The 18,781-nt window shown below is 54.8% G+C and overlaps 1 protein-coding gene across 1 annotated transcript; it reads left to right on the forward strand.

Moving 5' to 3' along the window:
- Positions 1–484: 484 nt before the first annotated feature.
- On the forward strand, positions 485–12,584 carry CDX1 (caudal type homeobox 1). The gene is made up of 3 exons (XM_009091446.4): positions 485–911; positions 12,012–12,157; positions 12,378–12,584. The coding sequence occupies exons 1-3, from the start codon at positions 485–487 to the stop codon at positions 12,582–12,584; spliced, it is 780 nt and encodes a 259-aa protein (XP_009089694.1).
- Positions 12,585–18,781: the final 6,197 nt, after the last annotated feature.

Raw genomic sequence — 18,781 nt, forward strand, 5'->3', positions numbered from 1 at the left:
GTCCCCTGTGTGCAGCCAGCTTTTAATACCGAGGTTCATCCCAAGGCACCCTGTTCCAGGGATAGGGATGGTGGTGGAGTCCCTTGGGGCATCCTCATGGGACTCCTGCTGCACCCTAACGTCCCCAAAGCCAGATGCTACAAAGGGACCACATCCTGTGGTATGGGCACAGTTGTGGGGTAGTGACAGAGGGGCTGGGGGGGTCTCGGTGCTCCCTGGGGTCACCCCCTACCTCATCCTCCTTACAGCCAGAGTGGGAAGTTTGAACTCGTCCCCCTCACCCGCTGGGGTTTCTGCACTTTGAAATGCAAACCTGCCTTTCAATGCAAATGCTGCGAGAGGTTGGGCCCAATAAAAGCCCGTGGGCAGGGAGGTGCCTGGCCCCAGGACAGCTCCCCAAGGCGCCCAGGTGAGCGCTGCCGAAGGAGGGGCGGCCGCAGAGCGGCTCGGCGGCGCAGCATGAGCGCGGGGACGGCCCGCGAAGATGTATGTGGGATATCTTGTGGATAAGGACACCAACATGTATCCCAGCCCCGTCCGGCACCCCGGCCTCAACCTCAACCCCCAGAACTACGTGCCGGGGCCGCCGCAGTACTCGGACTTCGCCAGCTACCACCATGTGCCGGGGATTAACAGCGACCTGCACCACGGGCAGCCCGCGGCTGCCTGGGGCTCGCCCTACACCCCTGCCAAGGAGGACTGGCATTCCTATGGCACCGCCGCGACGCCTTCCACCGCCAGCCCGGGCCAGTTCGGATTCAGCCCCCCAGATTTTAATCCCATTCAGCCTCCGGGCTCTGGACTCCTGCCTCCACCCATCAGCAGCTCGGTGCCCCAGCTCTCCCCCAATAGCCAGAGACGCACCCCGTACGAGTGGATGAGGCGCAGCATTCCCAGCACCAGCAACAACGGTAAGGAAAGCCCCGGCCCTGCACCGTGGGCAGAGGATCCCTCTGGAGTCCTGCGGGGCTGGATCCTTCTCTGTGGCTCACCCTGCATGAGGACTGCCAGAGGGACAGCAAGCTTGGCCTGCCCTTGGCATGACAGCCAGTCCTCAAGGAGCAGGGGAGCTCTGAGGTGGCGGGGGCTGAGGATGGGCAGGGAGGGTGCTGTCCTTCCACACTGCAGCTGAGTTTTCATGGCTGGAAAGTCATTTTCCCCAACTGGTGCCATTGCCTGCAGCCACCGGGTAGGATGGGCAGAGCCAGAGACCCCCAGGACCCTGGAGGGTGTTGGATGGGGGGGGTCTAAAAAGGCAAGGGTGAGAGTGTGGGGCTGTGGCTGTACATGAGAGTGTGAGCTGGCTGTGTGAGAGGCTGTGTATGGTGGGTGTGCAAGGTGCCCAAAGCTGTGTGCGTGTGCAGGGAAGGAGCTGTATGTATATCCATGCTCTGTGTGTGCATGAGGTGGATTCAGTGTGGTGCTGTAGGCTCTGTGTGAGTGTGCAGGGCACCATGAGCAGTGTGTGTGTACAGGCAGTGCCACCAGGTGTGTCTGGGAGAGGTGACAGTGTGCTCTGTGTGAGTGTGCAGGGTGCTGTGAGGATGGTGTGGTGCATGGTGTGTGTGTGAGGGGCACCGTGTGTGTTCTGGGGACAGTGCCACATGGAGGGTGGCTGTGGGTGCTGCAGGTGCATGGGCCAGAGGGTGCCCAGCTCTGCAGGAAAGGGGGCTCTGGTTCCTGGGATTACCTCTGGCCCTGGGCACAGAATGGCCATGCTGTCCCCAGGGTCCTGTCCCTGCTGAACTCCTGACCTGGGGGAAGCGTCTGGGTGACCCCAGCCCCCTACCCGCCCTGCTGCCCACTTCAAAGGCGGTGGGCAGGTCCCCCTTGGGGCCAGCCCAAATTGACAAGGACTTCTCTTTGTCATGGAGATGGTGGCTGGCTCCTTTGGCAGTGAGGTGAGGTGCGGGCCCTTTGTCCTGACCTACCCTCACCCTTTCATCTTCCCAGCCTGGACCCTTCCCAGCAGGGCCCATGGAGCTTGCCTGAACCTGCCACCCCTCTCCCTCTCCTGTGCTGGCCATGAGCTCCTCAGAGCACTTCTGGGGCCAGCTCATTACAGGGCTGGCTGTAGGCATCTCTCAGGGGCAAGTCTGCTTTGAGTTACTGCTGCCCCAGATCCCTGGAATCAGGGCCTGGGATCTTGGTTTGCAAAGTGCCTCCAGTTTTTGGCTCTGCACTATTCCCAAAGACCATCTAAGGGCCTTCTGCACAGGTGCCTGGGGTCTTCCAGCATGGAAAATACCTACTCATATTCCCAGAATCTGTGTGGCAGGGATGGGGACCAATGTGCAGTGGAGCAGGCAGAACATCCTGATAAATGGAAAAAAACCCAGCCCTAGTCTGGAAAGAGGAGGGAGAGGCAGGCTGGTATTTCCTGTCCCATTTTAAGCACTGAATGTAACTATTTAGGAAAAATGCTTCCCCCCAGATGCAGTGATGGAGACCCACAGGTGTGCCAGGGCTGAGGGCTTCCCTCTGCCCAGGGTGGAAAGGGAAATGTGATGTGCAGCCCTCCCCTGCCACTTCTGCAGGTTTTGTAGGTCTGAACATCTTGGTTTCTTCTGAGAACAGAGGAGGGAGGGAAAATGAATGGGGAAGAAAAGCCATCAGCACACCTCTCCTCTGGATCAAGGCCATGGGTTTACACCCAGCAGTGGGGCCAAGATAAAGCAGGAGCTTGAAAGTGCCTCTGATTGAGTTAGACAACAATTGAGTTGATTGAATTCTGGAAAAATATCATTAGTTGCATAGTTTGTATCTCTTAGATCAAATACATACAAAGGAGCAAAAAAACCAGCCTTTTCCTCTTGCACACAGAGGAGCTGCCCCAGCACCACCACGGCGATGCAGGGGTGAAAGGCTCTTTCTTTGGGGGCTTTCCCTGGGATGGATGACCTGTAAACTCCTTTTCTAAGTCACCCACAGATTAAGGACCTGTCCTTGTGCCTCTGCTGGGTCCAAGCCCAATGCTGCTGCTGCCAAGCAACTGCAGGGTTTGGTGGTGGTGGGATCATGAGCTGGGAGATGGTGGGAGGCAGTTGGTGCTTTCCAGTGCTGCCCTTTAAATAAAAGTCTTCATTAAGCTTGAAAAGAGAGTAGGACAGAGGTGGGTTTGACATAGATAAGGGTGAAGTTCTTAGATGAATCATTTTATTGAAATCAATGAACTGGACTTTGATCAGTCTAGATTGATAAACTCCTCATCTCACCGCAGTGGGAATAGGAAATGAATACATGGAGTTTTTTGCTATAAATATCAACAGTTTCATTGTGAATGCTATAAATCATAATACTTCAGAGGGTTATAAATTAATGTTCCCTTTCTGTCTTGGCTCCTATGAACAGCTTCTGGCCATAGTTTGAAAGCTTTTGGGAAAGAGCTGTGTGGTAGCAAAATAAAATGTTGTGCAGGGAATATGAGTGTGTCAGGCACTTCTGCAAATATGATCCAGAGCTTGAGAAAAATCAATGAGAAATCTCCCAGTGACTCACTGCAGAGTTAGGCTTTACAGGGGGGTGATTTTCTGTACCTGTTGCTACATTCATGCTGTGGCTGAGCTGAGATAACCCAGAAGAAGGGATTAAACCCCAGTCGCCAGGAATTGGGAGTTACAGGGAACCGAGCTGGAAGATGTCCCCAGGCCTCATTTCTCTCTCCAATGTCACCTCCTTTTCTGCTCATAAAATCTTCCCTAGCAGCATGTCAGAGCAGCATGCTTCCTCCTTATTCACAATTATTTGCAAACTTCCCTGTGAATTGCACCCAGGGTTTATAAAAAGCTCAGGAAGGTGGCTGGAAGTGGAGCTGGCTGAACTTTGAAATTCACCCTCTGCTTGTTAGTCATGCAAATCCTCAGATACTGCCTCAGGTCTGGCTTTTAGGTCACTAATTGAGCAGGGGCTGCAGTGCTAAATATTGCAAGTGAAAGTGCAATTGGAAAATCCCTTGCAGAGGCAAATGTGCTCAGGGCTTGTGTGGTACCAATGCCCGTGGTGCCCACGCAGGTTTTGGGGTGATGGCGAGTAAGCACTGATGCTCTGAGCATGTGGTGATTTGCTGGGTGTGCAGTTTTCCATCTCAGTTTTATTATTTCTAGGTCAGTTTTGCAGCTCTGTTTATTTTCCTAGTGGGGCCCATGAACACTGGGGGAAAGAGTTCAAATCCCAGTAATGAGACAGAAATGTTTCCCCTGCACTGCTGGGATTCATGCCATGCTTGGTATGTTTTGGGATGATGGTGCTGGCTGGAGGACAGTGCATTTCCCTGGTCAGTCCCTGCATGGGGAGCTGTAAGAAATGTGTCTCCCAGTGAAAAACAACAACTAAATAAACTATTTAGTGCAATACAACAGGGAACCTCTCTTTAGGCCATGCTCATTCCCTGTGAGACCCTTTCCTTCGCTGGGACACTCGGGGTGTGTGTCAGGCCCCATCAGTCTTCTCCCTTTGAATTATTAACCCACAACCTGCTCCTGGCCCCAGCTGGGGTTTGTTGACTGCTTAGCCTGCTGGCCAAGGTACAGGCCTCTCAAACTTTCCTAGAATTGACTTTCCTTGAACAAAAAGGGCTTCCCTGGAGCACTGGCAGTACCTACGTGATGGGCTTGGCTGGCTAATACCCCGGGATTAGCAGAGGGACACTTTAAACCTCTGGCCAATGACAGATGTTTCCTATAGGGGACCTTTCAAGGACACCCACTCCACTCCTGTTAGCTTTGTGATCCCCTGGATAAGGGGCTGCATCCTTCCCCCACCCTGCCCCATGGCAAGGATGGGCCAAATCCTATGGGGCTGCAAAGGGGGAGAGGAACCCTGGTGTCCATATGGGACCTCCACTGCCTCGCTGTCCTGCTCTTCCTGCTGCAGATGAGCCACATCCAGGCAGGAGGCAGGCTGGGATGAACTGGATCAGGCTGGAGTGAGGTGAGGTGAGGCTCTGGATGGGGCTGTGTCCAGCCCACGTGTGCCAGCAGCCCGTGTGCCACCCAGGCTGCTCTGCTCTTTGACCCAGCTCAGGAGCCAGCCTGGCACTCAGCTCGGCCTCATAAAACATGGGAACAACTGAAGGAATTTGCCAGTTGCCAAAATAAAGGATCCAGTCACTGCAGGGTTGGGAAAGGCTTGCCCCAACACCCAGCTTGGTGCTGCTGCCCCTGGGGATGAAGGGCTTCTGCTTGTGTTGTCCATGTCCAGGAACATGGGGGTGTGATGGGGAATCACCAGCTCGCTGCAAACACCAGGCATTGCTCTTCATCCCCCTGGGGTTTGCACCTCCTGGGAGGAGGATGGGGCTTGCAGGAGGGGTGTCCTCACCAGTGGGTGTGGATGTGGGTGCAGCTCTGTCCCTGTCCCACTGTGTTGGCTGTGGAAAACGCAGCCAGGGCCAGCCTGTGCTCTTGTGCACTGGTTTGCACTCTCCAAATCCAGCTCTCTACCAGGTGTTTCTGCCCTTTCCTGGAAGCAGGGCTGCCCTGCCTGACTGCTGTGCACCGAGCCTGAGCTTTGCCTTGACTCTGCTACAACCCCTGGGCATGCATTCCCCAGCCACACACTCACACTTTGAGCAAAGCTTTTTAGGGAGCACGGAGCTTGAGAGCAGAAAGCCATTGGGTCAAGCCGTGCACTTTGGCAAGTGAAATGTTTCCAATGCTCACCATACCAAGCTGAACCAGGTTTTATTGCTGCCTGGTGCATGTGGGAGAATTGCAGTTTGCTCTGAAGCCTTTGGCACCAGGAAGAAATATTCAGGTTGTACGAGGTGAACTGCCATGGAGAGAGCTACTCTGGGTGTTGGAGCATTGCTGGGCTCCTTGGAGGGGCCCTCAGACTCCAAGGTGAGTCCTACCTCAACCCTGATGTCTCACATGCCCATTTTTCCAACCCAGAGTAGAGATGGGAAAGCTTTGGCAGAGTCCATTCAGTGAGGATTCATCCAGCATTCCCTTCCTCCACATCACTGAGACATTAAATATGTGCAGAGAAGATGTGTGGTTCCTCTCACTCAGTTTTTGACACCCAGCAGTTGTTTAAATGCAATGCATTCTGGCAGAGGAGGGGTGTCAGGCAGGGATCTTGGGGAGGATTGCCCCACAGAGGGGGTGGTTTCTCCCTGGCTGGGATGAAACAAGCCACATGGCTCTGCTCCTTCCCCGGGCTGGCCGGCCCATCCATCACTGCTCTGCTTCCTGCAGCACAGGAAAAATAGCTGAGGATGTTGAAGTATGCAAGGCAAGGGGAAGGCTTGTGAAAACTGTGAGCTGCTGGTTCCCAGCACGCAGGGAGTGTGAGGGGCTCGGGTTTATCCCCCCCTCCCAGGCCACAGAGGAGCGTGGGTGTTCTGGAGTGGCTGCAGGAGCTGGAGGGGAAAGAAGGGGGAGAAATGAGTGTGGGGAGGGGGTGAACAGGGAGGGCATCAGAGGCTCAGCCCTTGCCACCACCAGTGCAGGCTTTGGGGTTCCCGTTTCTGATGGGTTTAGGGATGGTGGAATGAGCTGGGCTGTCTGTGCCCAGCACAGCTCCATCAATGCTGCTCGGCAGAGGGAGCATCGACCCCTCTGCACGCAGGCAGCTGGAGCACATCTGGCTGCCAGATGAGGATGGCTCCAGCCAGCCTGGAGGCTCCTGAGCTTTAGGAGCCGACTTCAGCCCTTTCCTGGGCATGGGGTCTCTGTCATGGGACATTTCTCTGCTGGCTGTACTCAGTTTTGTGGGGTTGTGAGGGGGATTTCTCCCCATGGAGCTGCAGAAGGACTGGGGATTGAGCTGTCCAGGGAATCTCATGGCTCTGACCCTGGGACTGTGTGCCTCAGTTTCTCCAGCTGTTGCATTGCCTAAGCTCTGTTGGTGATGAGGGAGCTTTCCTTGATCCGTTCCCTGGGTAGAAATGCCAGATCCTGACAGAGCACTGATTCCTCTGGAATGAGAGGATTTTATCCTCTTTATTCCTCATTCAGAATGGAGCAGCTTTATCATGGAGAGGAAGCACCCACATGGAGGGGACAGCCTTGTGTCCTGTTTTACCTGTATGGACCAGCTCTTTCCCAGGTGCTCCATGGTGACAGGACTTTTACACCTGATGGTTTCCAGCATTATAATATTGCAATGCCATCAGATAATGTGGGAGCAGGCCCCCAGTGCAGACAGACGGGCAGACAAGGCTGGACAGATGGAACCAGCTGGGGCCAGAGCACAGCCAGGAAGATGGGATCAGGCAGGATGGATCAGGCAGGCTCTGGGATCAGGCAGGATGGCTCTGGGAGCACAAGGAGCCAGCTCAGAGCAAGGCATGAGAGCTGCTGAGGCAGCCTTGCAGCAATGTCTCCATCCCCCTGCCAGCACCTCCTCTGCAGAGCAACATCCAGTGTGTCCCCAGGCCTTAGGGACCTCTGCTGTGGGGTGCCTGCTGTCACTACTGTGGCTTCTCATCTCAGTGGCTCCAGCCAGTGGGCTGGGGCTGCCATACCCCAGATTCCCTGACCAGAGCTCTGAGGGCTGCACAGCAGCTTCCCACAGAGCCAGAGTTTGTGGTTCTGGTAATTCTGAGCTGCTTTGACCTGTGAAATAGAGACTTTTAGACAAGTGCTGCAGTTTATGCTCCTGGCTGCAGGCAGCTGTGCTGTGCTGCTGTGGCTGGGTGAAATGTGTCCCATGGGTGGTGGGAATTCTCCCTTTGGAGCTGGGCTGATCCCTTCACACATGCCAGCTTTTGCTCCACTTCCATGCAGGGTGCCACTGCCACCCCACAGTCTCTTTCCTCCCTGTTTCGAACCAGCCCCTTCCCAGCTGTTCTTAGAGCTGCTCAGCACCAGTCTCACAGTGCCCATAGCCTGTCAGGGTTTTTGGGGCACAGTTTTTTACTCAAAGCCATCCTTTGGGCAGGCCAGCACTGGGGATGGTGAAATATCCCCTCCCTGGCAGCCTCCACTGTGGCTCTGAGGGGAGAGAGCTTGGGATGGTAGGCACAGGATCCACTTTGCTTTTCCCTTACCCTGCCTGGCTCCTGATCCTGAGCTCTGTCAGGGGCTGGGCTGCTGTGGGCAGTGACTGCAGGCTGGGGTCAGGGCTCCATCCCCCTGTGGGTGTGCGTGCACACTGGGGAGTGTGTCCCTTGGGCTTTGCAGAGCACATTAAAGCTATTCCCTTATCTAATCATGGCTCAGGTGAGTGCTATTAGGGTTACTCATTAACAGTGCTAACGATACCCTCTCCCTGCGCTGTCATTGGCCCTGCCTTGATCCCAAAGCCCAAACCATTCCCACTGGCCCCACTGATGGCTCCATTTGCCTGTCCCAGCAGTTCCTTTGCCTGGTCTTTCAGGGACAAGAGGCTGTAAATGCACAGCAGGGTCAGAAGGGGCTAACAATTGTGCTAAGAGACATCACTGGCACCCCCTCTGCACCCCATCCACGCTCCCTCCTGGGGCAGCAGCCCCAGCTCCAGGTTATCCCAGCCATGGATAACCTGTTCCAGTTTTGCCAGGCTTGGCTGGAAATGCAGGAGCAGTTCCATCCCTCTGTTTGGCCACAGGCGTGAGGGCTCCCTGTGAGGAACCGGATTGGCTTGTCCCGAATTTCCTCTTTCTTTTCACAGAGCCATAAAAAGTCTCCAGGAGAGAGTTAAGTGTAACCCAGCATTCATATTCAAGGTAGTTGAATTATTCATTGTCAATAGTATTTCTTGCAAATCCTTTTCTTCTCCTTGTGAATCACCCACAGTACATCCCTGAATTCAGCAAACATCCGAAAACAGCAATTAGTGGAGGTGAATAACTTTCCATCTCTGGCTTGGCTGTCAGCCCCCTGTTTTGAGTTTTTTCTACCTGATATTGAGCAGCAAGTGATGATGTTGATACTGATATTGAGCCTGGTGCCCAGCTCATCCCGTGATGGCTTTGCCAGCCCTGAGGCAAAGCCCAGCCTCCATCCAGGATGAAGAAGGAATAACAAAGAACAGGCTGTGATGGATCTATTTACAGCTGCAGCAGGAAATAATAATTCCTACTGAAATTCATGGCATATGTGATATTCACAAACCGCCTTATTTCTTTAGTCTTTTTTTTTTTTTTTACTCTATCTGTCAACTCCTTCACTTTCCAGGTGTTCCTTTTTTCCAAACAGTGACATTCAAATAAAAACATTGCAAGTAAGACCATTTTAAAACTATTATCTCTTTAGAGAGGTTTTTGCTTTGAAAAAAAAAAATAAAAATAAATAAAAAAAAAAGATAAATCTATGAGAAAGAAAAATCTTTCAGGAGCCCCTGAGCCTGGAGCAGCCAGAGGGAGCCCAGTTTCTCACAGAGCTGCTAAACCTCACATAAATCTCCACCAGAGCATCTGGTTTATTCTGTAACTTCTTGGGAATTGCTGTGTTTGCAGATTCAGCACAGGTCCCTCCTGGGCTGGGCTGCAGGAGTTCTTTTGATGCTGGTGAACCCGGTGAGAGGCAGCAGTGACCCCCGGGATGGGCAGGGGCCCTGTGGGAGGGAGAGGGCAGGGTGGGATCCTGCATGGGCTGGGTGCTCCCAGCACCACTCCAGCCCAGCAGGGCTCCTGTGGGCAGTTTTGTTTGGAGCTGTCACAGCTGATGTGTGCCAGGCAGGAGACAAGTGCCTGGCAAAGCTGCCATCACCCCTTGCACGTGGAATATCTGCATTTCAGCCCTGTCTCTGCAGGCACTCCATGAACACCTTGCTCAATCAAATTAACTTTTTTTGCCCTTTTTTAACCCACAGAGTCACCCTGTGTGGTATGCACAGGTTTGGCCTGATGGTGGTGAGGAGGGATTAGGTGTTTTCTTCTGACCAGCCCTGAGATGATCTGGGCTCCCCACTCTGAAACATTCACTGAATTCATCACATCCCTCAAATATGAGTTAGTGGCTGAAGTCCTGCCCTGGTGCTGGAAATCTGGTTCTATTCCTTGTCATGTTACAGCCTTGCTGGGCTCCTTCCCTCTTCCATGGATCCCTGGAGAGCCTCAGTGCTTCCTGGGGACTGTGCTGGAACCCTCAGCCATCACCCCCTCCTGCTGTGCTGAGCCTGTGCCAGCACTACCAGGAGCAATGGCAGGAGGACACAGACAGTGGCACACTCATGGAAGCTGGGTGCTAACTCAAACTGAGTGACTGCTGCTTGTGTGCCTGGGAGGGCCAGCATCAAGTCCCAGCAGGGTGAGATGCCTCCCATGCCCATCCCAGGTCCTGCTGGCTCCCACTCGTGCTTCCACTCTTGGTTTGCTCAGTGGTGAACGCCATGAGCTGGATTCTTGTGGGTCCTGCTTATTCAGTAGAAATCCAGCTGCTTTCTTCCATCCCATGAGATGCTGCAAGGGAGCCCCTCTCCCACCTGCAGTACTCTGTGGCCATGGGTCATCCTGCCTTGAACTGTTTCACATTTAGGTTTCAGCATAAGAAGTGGCTTGGGAATGTCTCCATCTCCTTGCAATGGGAGAGCAGGAGAGAGACACTGTCAAAAATAAAACTGAGCTGGTTGGCAAACAGATTTGCAGCCTGGAGTTTGGAGTTTGCTCTGTGGATGTTCTCTGATGTCTCATTAGGGTGTCTGGAGCCCAGTTTTCCTCTGCACTACCTAAACTCCTGCTTCCACTCAGATGGTGTCAGAATACAGTTGTACTGCTGGGACTGCCCAGTGTCCAACTGATTTGGCTAAATGGGTGGATGTGCAAAGGACTTGTTAGGGAGCACAGATGATCAGGATGGCAGGCACATAAAGACCCCATTTCCTGGCAGAACCAGGCTGCAAGCACAGTTATGTAGGTTGCCGGGCCATTAGAAATCCCTTTCTGCACATCTGCAGCAGTGGTGTGCAGTATCTTGTACAGTATCCATGTTGATACACTCAGGGCAGCCCCAGGGAAATCCGTGGAGCTTTTCTGAGCTTGCTCCCACTCCTTCCCACAGCAGCACTGCTCTCAGCATCAGAAATTCAGAAGAAGATGGGCAAACACATCTGCCAGGCAAACAAATGGCCAGGCATCATCCCTCTCAATTCCCTGGAACAGGATTTTGTAATTTTGGGTGGAGAAGCAAATATTCACAGCTGTGTTTATTCCCTGCCTATGGGCTCTTCTGCAGAGGAAAACACCAGGAACTTGTCAGCAAACTGCCAGGCATGGGTGTCCTCCCTCAGAGTGCCACCTGCCCCCACAGCCCAGGCAGAGTTCCACAGCTCACCCTGTGTGCCTGTGGAATAACAAAGGAACTTAGGAAGAGACAGCTGGGCTACCTTTGGCTGTATTTTTCTGCTAGAAAGCAGCAGGTGCTGTTTGCAGACCCATGGGATGTGCATCTGTGTGCACAGACCTGTGGATCCTGATGGCCCCAAGCTCTGTCCATATCTGGGGGACCAAAGAGAGATTCAGGCTGGCTTTGGCCAAACACTCCTGGCACATGGAGCCAGTTCCTAGCAGTGTTTAGGCATCATGTGTGCTCTCTCCAGTGTATCTTTAAAGACTGCACCTAATGCACTGCCCTCTGTCTTAGCTCAGTACAGGGAGAAGGAGAGTAACCCTCTGGATGGCGGAGAAATGTGGTCCTTGCAGGGTTTTCTGTCCTTCCCTTCTTCTGATCCATGCACATTCAAGTGATGGCACCTTGGTTTGGGACTTCCTAGAAAAGGAGCTGGGCTTTCCTTAGCTCTGCCAGGCAGCCTCTCCTCAGCCCACCACAGGTCCTGCAGCTCTGCTCCTCTCAGGGACTGAGTGTCATGACACAGGGTGGTCCATCGTCTGGGGTGCCTCTAAATCCATCCTGCTCTTTCCTCCAAGCAATTCCACCAAAGCCCAGGTACTTCCCAACAAGAAGCAACACGCTGGTGCAAAACAGGAAGGATGTTAAAACCTCCTGACTCTTCCACTGGTCCCCAGAGCATTTCCATGTTTCTCCTGAGCTCTCCATGGGTTGTGTGTCTCCTCCGTGCCCTCGGGGATGCTCCTTCCATTCCACTGCTCCTTGCTGGCTCACCTCCCGCTCTGCTCTCTCTGCCAGGCAAGACCAGGACAAAAGACAAGTACCGGGTGGTGTACACGGACCACCAGCGCCTGGAGCTGGAGAAGGAGTTCCACTACAGCCGCTACATCACCATCCGCCGCAAGGCCGAGCTGGCCGCAGCCCTGGGGCTCACCGAGCGCCAGGTCAGTGCTGCAGCGCCCCACAGACCCCAGCCCTGTGGACATGGCGTGGGGAAGGGCCAGGGCTTCAGCCCAAGCAGCCAGAGGAGGCCCCACCTTGCTCCACAGACATCCTTTCCTTTCCGAACTTTGGGATGCCCTCCCTGCCCCGTGGGGACTGGAGGCTGTCATCCTTGCCTGCGTCCATCCTCGTCTCCTCATTGCCGTCTTTTCCGTTCTGCAGGTGAAAATCTGGTTTCAGAATCGGAGGGCGAAGGAGAGGAAGGTGAACAAGAAGAAGCTGCAGCAGCAGAGCCAGCCTGCCAGCACCACCACGCCGACCCCACCAGCTGTCAGCACCCTGGGACCCATTGGAGGCCTCTGCAACAGCAATGCCCCCAACCTCGTCTCCTCATCTCCGCTGACGATCAAGGAAGAATTCATGCCTTAACCCTCTCCACCAGCTACAGACCCCAAGAGAAAAGCACTATGCAGCAGAGCCCTGCCAGCCCACGTGCTCTGAAGAGTGACAGCCCCTTCCCAAAGACATGACTGTCCCTGGCTGAACCAATGGGGCAGACAGCGAGGCTGGGCCGGGTGGCACTGGGCCTTCCCAAGGGACTGGTGGGCTCTTCACTGTGTAAAAACCTGGGTTAGGTACTGCTCTCCCATAGGAATCACACACAGGTTTGGTCTCCGGTCTGTGTAGCAAGGCCCTGATGTCAGCAGAAGGAAGGGGGTGATAGTGGAGGAGGGCTTTCCTGTGGTGCTCCAGGTGCTTCCTTTGGTGCTCCTGACAATCCAGCTGCCTGGTGCTCTTGGGCAGTTGGAACAAGACTGAAATAGGAAAAAGACCTGGCTGGACTCAAGGCAAAATGAATTTCTGCTGAGCTGGTCTCCCAGGAAGTGAGGTGAGGAGGGCAGAGCAAGCTGGGCTCTGGGAACCTGACAAGTCCCTCGGCTGTGGGATGTGACATGGGAGCCCTTCAAACCACAGTGATGGTGGCAAGCTGGAGCACACCCTTGGCAAGAGCACCTGAACATCCCCACCATTGTCCCCAGTGACCGTGGCAGTGCCCAACCCTGCATCCCCAGCCCTGCCCCTGCAGCCACACAGAGCCATGTGGAGCAGCCCTGGTTCCCTGGCTGTGCCATGGCAAGGTGGCACTGCAGCCATCCTCTGCCTGGAGCACGGGGAGGGGGTAGGAGGAAGCCTGGCACAGGCTCATTTGGGGCAGACCACCCTGCTGAGCCCTTCCATGGGGAAGGGAAGGAGAATGGAAGGTTTGCCATCGGGACAGGATCCAAGAACCAGCCCCAGGCTGTCCAGAAGGGCCAATCCTGGGAGAGTTTTGGGTGCTGGTCCAAGGGAGCGCAGTAACTGCAGGCACCAGGAGCTGCTGCCAGGCAGGCAGGGGCCTCCTCAGACATGCAAGAAATGACTGGCATGTGCCCTGGCATTAGGTGATGGAGAGGTGGTTTTCAGAAAGACAGAGAAGCATTTATTTTCCTATTTTCTTTAGAATTCAGATTACAGGACTACAGATTTTGTCCTCCCTATCTCCCTGCTCTTCCACGCACTGCACTCTCTCTCACCCACTGTGTTCCCTAGGCCAGTTGGCTAAACCCCATCCGTTCCTACTGGTGAACTGCAGCTGAGAAGTCCCTTTATCCTGTTGAGTCTTGACCATTGTATAGGCCCAGGTTAATGTACAGCCGTTTCAGCAACCCCAAAGGCCAGTGGGGCACAGATGGGGCACAGCTGGAGCACAGCTGGGGCACAGGAGGGTCTGTGGCTCCTTCTCAGGCTGCACCACATGCTCCTCAGCTGCAGTTCCAAAGACCAGGACAGTGATGAGGAAGCATGAACCTTGCATGGTGGCTCATGTGATGTTTCTCAGCATGTTCTCTCCAAGCTCCAGCAGGATGGAGCAGCAGACACGTCCCTGCTGCCTGAAGACCACCCAGCCAAACTCTCACATCCCACCTGACACTGCTGGTGCCTCACATCCCTTGGCCACACCGTCCACTGCCAGCCCCCACTGCTCCCAGCCCCCAGAGCACAAAGTCCCCAGGTGTGCTGTGGCTTTTACAAGTGGGTCCCAGTCATCCCACTGTGTGCACTGCTCTGCTCCAGCCCTCAAAGGCTTTGGGTCTCCCTCCTGCCAGTGACACTTCCCACGGCCACTGTTACCAGGTGTGCTCAGTGATGAGGACAAATGTGCTCATCAACTCAGGACTTCAGCTCAGTTTTTGTGTATATAAGGCAGAACTGGTTTTACTTTTTATTTTTTAGGCATGGGTGAAAATAAAACCAAGCAGGGATCCTGTGTGACACAGGTTTGTTGCTGTTGTTCCTGCCTGTGGTGCTGTGGCAGGGGAGGATGCTGGCTTTGGGGTCACGCTGGGGCTGATGCTCCTGGGCACAGCCAGGGCTGGGGAGGGTGTCTGGGGGCAGCAGCCTTGTCCCTGTAGCACACGGTGTGCCAGTCCCACAGGGACACTGCTGGCAGTGGCATGGCTCATATCATGGCATGGCACTGCCACGTCTCATTCCTTTGGCACCAAGAGGGATAGCAGACACGATGGCTGCAGACTCACACTGGAGACAGAGGGGAGAGGGTGAGGCCATTGTTGGGCTGGCAGAGGCCAAAGAACAAGGCCAGCTGCCCACGGCTGTGGCCGCCTCCCCTTGGCGCCTCCTGGTCTCTAATCTCATTTTATGGCTGTCGATGGGCTGGATATCCTCCTTGTCCAAGATGAATAAACAGAGAATGAGGATGTGAGATAGTGCCTGGGACAGCTGGCATTGGTGCCTGACACTCTCCCCTCTCCATCCCATCAGTGTTCCCCTCATCTAGCAGAACACTGAGCAAGCATCTGCCCTCGAATCCCTGCCCCTAATGGCTCCTCCACCCCAAGACTCTTCCCAGTGCCAAGCGTTGCATGGGTGTGTTGAGGTGCCAGGGCAGGGCAGCTGACTGTGGAAGGATACCTGAATCAGGATAAAGTCCTCATGGGTGGAGGAGATGGAAGAGTGGGAACAGGATGAGGTGTCATTGCTGAGAGAGGGACAGAGCAAAGTGTTTGTTCTTGCAATTGCAACAGAGGCTGCACCTACTGCTGCACCTACTGCTGCACCCTGGTGACCCTGCACTCACCAGCATGGAGCCAGGCTGCCCATGGCACAGGAGAAACACCTCATGCACCCCTGCAAGGAAATGTGGGGAATCAGGAACTAAAATAGGCAGGGGGATGCAAATGCAATGGAGCTGGACCATATAGGAAAGGGATGAGACTGAATCTGCCACCTGCCTGAAGAGCTGGGCTGGACTGGGGAAACTGGAGCTGCTCCTGTGTGCAGACTCCAGCATGGCCCGCATGGTGGGGGCTGGCTCCTCCACACTCATCCTCCCTCCCTGGGCTTTGGCTGCCTTTAATGTCCAATTTTGCCATTGCCACGTGGAGACCAGCAGTGGGGTCCTGCCCTGGCAGAGGGTGGGGTGGTGGCAGCACTGGGCATCACTATTGTCTGCAAGGGAGAGCCCACAGACAGCAGTGGGGAAGGGAACAGTGTCCTGGTGGGGGACAAACGTGCATCTCCCAAACTCACCTGCAGTGTTGGGTGGCCTGCAGGGAAGTGAGGGGCTGGGACAGAGGGAAGATGCTCCACTGCCTGCCCAGAGAGGCTGCGGGCGCTGTTGACAAGATGAAATTCCAACTGATACCCTAATCTGGCGCCTGCCTGTTTGCACAGCAGGGTAAAAGTCCAGGGAGCCGTGGGCTGTGCCCTTGGGTCCCTGCCACCCGTGTGTGCACAGGGAGCCGGCGCTGGCGGGAAGAGGCAATAAATGCACCCACACACCCAGGCACCCCTTCCCCCTTCACACACACACGCCTCTTGACCGGTGACAAAATGCATCTGCTCTGTTCCCCCTCCCATGTCCTCCCCTGCGCCCTGCATCTGCCATTTGGGCAGGGATGGGTGAACCATGCAGGGCCCTCCCTGTGCCAGGAAAGGGGCTGGTGGACACGGTGTCCCCACCAGCTTTGGAACCTTTGGTTCAAACCTCCTGGACACGTGTCACCTTGGCGGTTTCACCCCTGGCAGGTGACAAACACCTGGTTCTAGCACCTGCAGCAGCTGCCTCCCGAGTCACATGGAACCTGGCCCTTATGGGAACAGCCTGTCCTCGTAGCCAGGGGACCCCGGGGGCTGTCCTCTACAAGTCCTCAGAGGTTCTCCCTGCTCCTCCCTCTGCACTTTCCATCAGGGTGCCATCATCAAAATAAGGCCCCGCAGAGCAGGTGGCCGAGCAGAGCCGTGCTGCCAGCAGCCTCCAGCATGGCACACTCCCAGCAGTGACTAACCAGAGCACCGCTGCCTTCCCCGTGGCTGCGGCGCAGAGCTGGGCACGCTCCATCCTGCTGCCAGCCGTCTTCTCACCCCTTCCCACCCGGATCTGTGGGGGCTGCCCAGGCAGGGTGGGCAAGGGTGTTTCCCCAGCCTGTGCTCTGCCCTCTCCTTGCCCTCCAGAGTCACAAAGAGCAGGCAGTGCCAGTGGCTGTCGGTGCTGTCCTGGAGTGGAAGATGTGTGCTGTGCTTTGGCCCATGAGAAGGGAAGGGTTTCTTGGTGTGCCAGGGGTGGCTCGGAGGTGGGGTGGGAGAAAACAAAACTTGCTAGGAAATGCTTGCAAGCCCTGTGTGTGCTACCTAGTGCCAGCCCCCTGGGGAGCAGGGCATGGGGACAGTTATGCACACCCTTGTGCTCTCCTGGGGTTTTTGAAGTTCCTAGATTGCACTGCTCCTTCTGGCTGTTTCTGCCTCTGGTGTGTGCTGCTCCATGAAGTGCATTTCTTGCCAGCTCCAGGGCAATGCTAGACTTGGTCCAGCCCTGTAATGCTAAGTTGAAACATCCCAGATCCCTGGGGTGGGAAATCTACTTCCTGGTGATCCCAGGCTGTGAAGAGCTGCTGGTGCTACCAGAGCAGCACCAGACAAACCAGAAGAGCGAGTTCCAGGTACAGAGCATCCCAGAAGAATTGGTATCAACATGGACATTTCAGGGCACCAGCAGCCCTGGGTGTCTCTAATGAAAAATACTGCCCTGGACACAAGAAGATGAGGCCATGAAGTCTGCCCAGGGATGCTGAATGGTTTGGTGGAGATCAGTCCATGCTGGTGATGTGGGGCTGGGACAGCTGCAATAAGGGGGCACCAGGCTCTCTGATTCAGACTGCACTGGCATGAAGGGCAAACAAAGCATCCCTGCCCTGCATGAAGGCTGAGGTAGGAGCAGTGCTTGATGCAGCCCCAGGCCATCAGCCTGGCCAGCTCCAGGCTCAGCATTCCCAGCCAGCATCTGTGAGAGGGAGAAGTGGTGGGCAAGTCCAAGGCAGGTAAAACCAGCCTGAGTGAATTCCCAAGATACTTTTATTTTTGAGGAAGCTGTGAGTGTGTGAAAAGAGATGTTTGATGGGTTATCTAGTTTTGCTCTTTCCTCTTTTCTCTGGGAAATCCAGGTAAATATTAGCTTTAAAAGACCCATTGTATAAATGCTGAGCCACTTCATCATGTTGGATTCCTGCAGAAATGTGTCTTTATACTGAGAATACCTTTCCTTTCAGGGAAAATTTTCAAAAGTGCTTAGAGAGTTGTAAGAGCACAACTGCCATTAGATGTCCTGGATATTTGCTTTTATATCAGGCAGGCTGGGTTCTCTCTGTTCCAGCCCTGTCATTGTCCTCCTCATCCCCACTCACATTAAACCTCAGTAAAACATCTGGGCAGAAGTCTGGCTTCAGGCTGGAGCCTGTAGGGCACTTGCAAGGAAAAGGGACACATCTGGTGCCAGAGCACTGGGCACAGTCCAGGGATGAAGTGATGGACAAGTGGATATTATCATGGGAAAGAGTCCAACTGTGAGTCCGGAGCTGTCCTGGTCCCACACTGGCCCTGGAGCATGTGGGGTTGTCCTTTCTCCCATTTCCACCATGAAAGGGGGAGGAGAAGGCACAGACCAGCGCTGCCACCTCACTGGGAATTTAACTGAGTGAGGGTGAAAAGCCAGCATCTCCCTGGGCACTGGGGCTTCAGTATCCCACTGCGGACTCAAACTGGGACATCTGGACCTGGAGATGTGACCTGTGCTCCAGCATTGGGGCCAAGATCTGCTGGGCTCAGATGCTCACCCTGGGCACTGCCCAAGGATTGCTCTTGCCCTCAGTGTGGTGGGATGTGTTGGTCCTACTCAAAGGGACTGGTGGAGCATCCCCTGCCCTGGACTGAGGGCTGGGCTCAGGCAGCATGGGGAGCAATCACTTCTCATCTGCTCAAGTTCCAGCTGTGTCCTGCCACAGGAAAGTCATCTCAGAACCAGACAGGAAGGTGCTGTGAACTTCTGGCATCTGCTGCCATCACTCCATGGGGTGCTCGGTGACAGAGTGACCCCAAAGTCAGGGACACCTGATGCATTCCTGGCGTGAGTGAGGGAGCAGCCGTTGTCCCTCGCTGCCCGGGTGGGGGACTGAGGTCCCGGAGCCCCCCTTTACCCGCCAGGAGTGCTTTTGACAGACAGACCTCCCTCCTCCCTCCCTGCTCCGCACGCAGCCATCCTCCACTCAAGGCAAACCTTTCCTTCAGCCTCG

The sequence above is a fragment of the Serinus canaria genome, chromosome 13 (genome assembly GCF_022539315.1).
Source record: "Serinus canaria isolate serCan28SL12 chromosome 13, serCan2020, whole genome shotgun sequence".
Lineage (NCBI taxonomy): Eukaryota > Metazoa > Chordata > Aves > Passeriformes > Fringillidae > Serinus > Serinus canaria.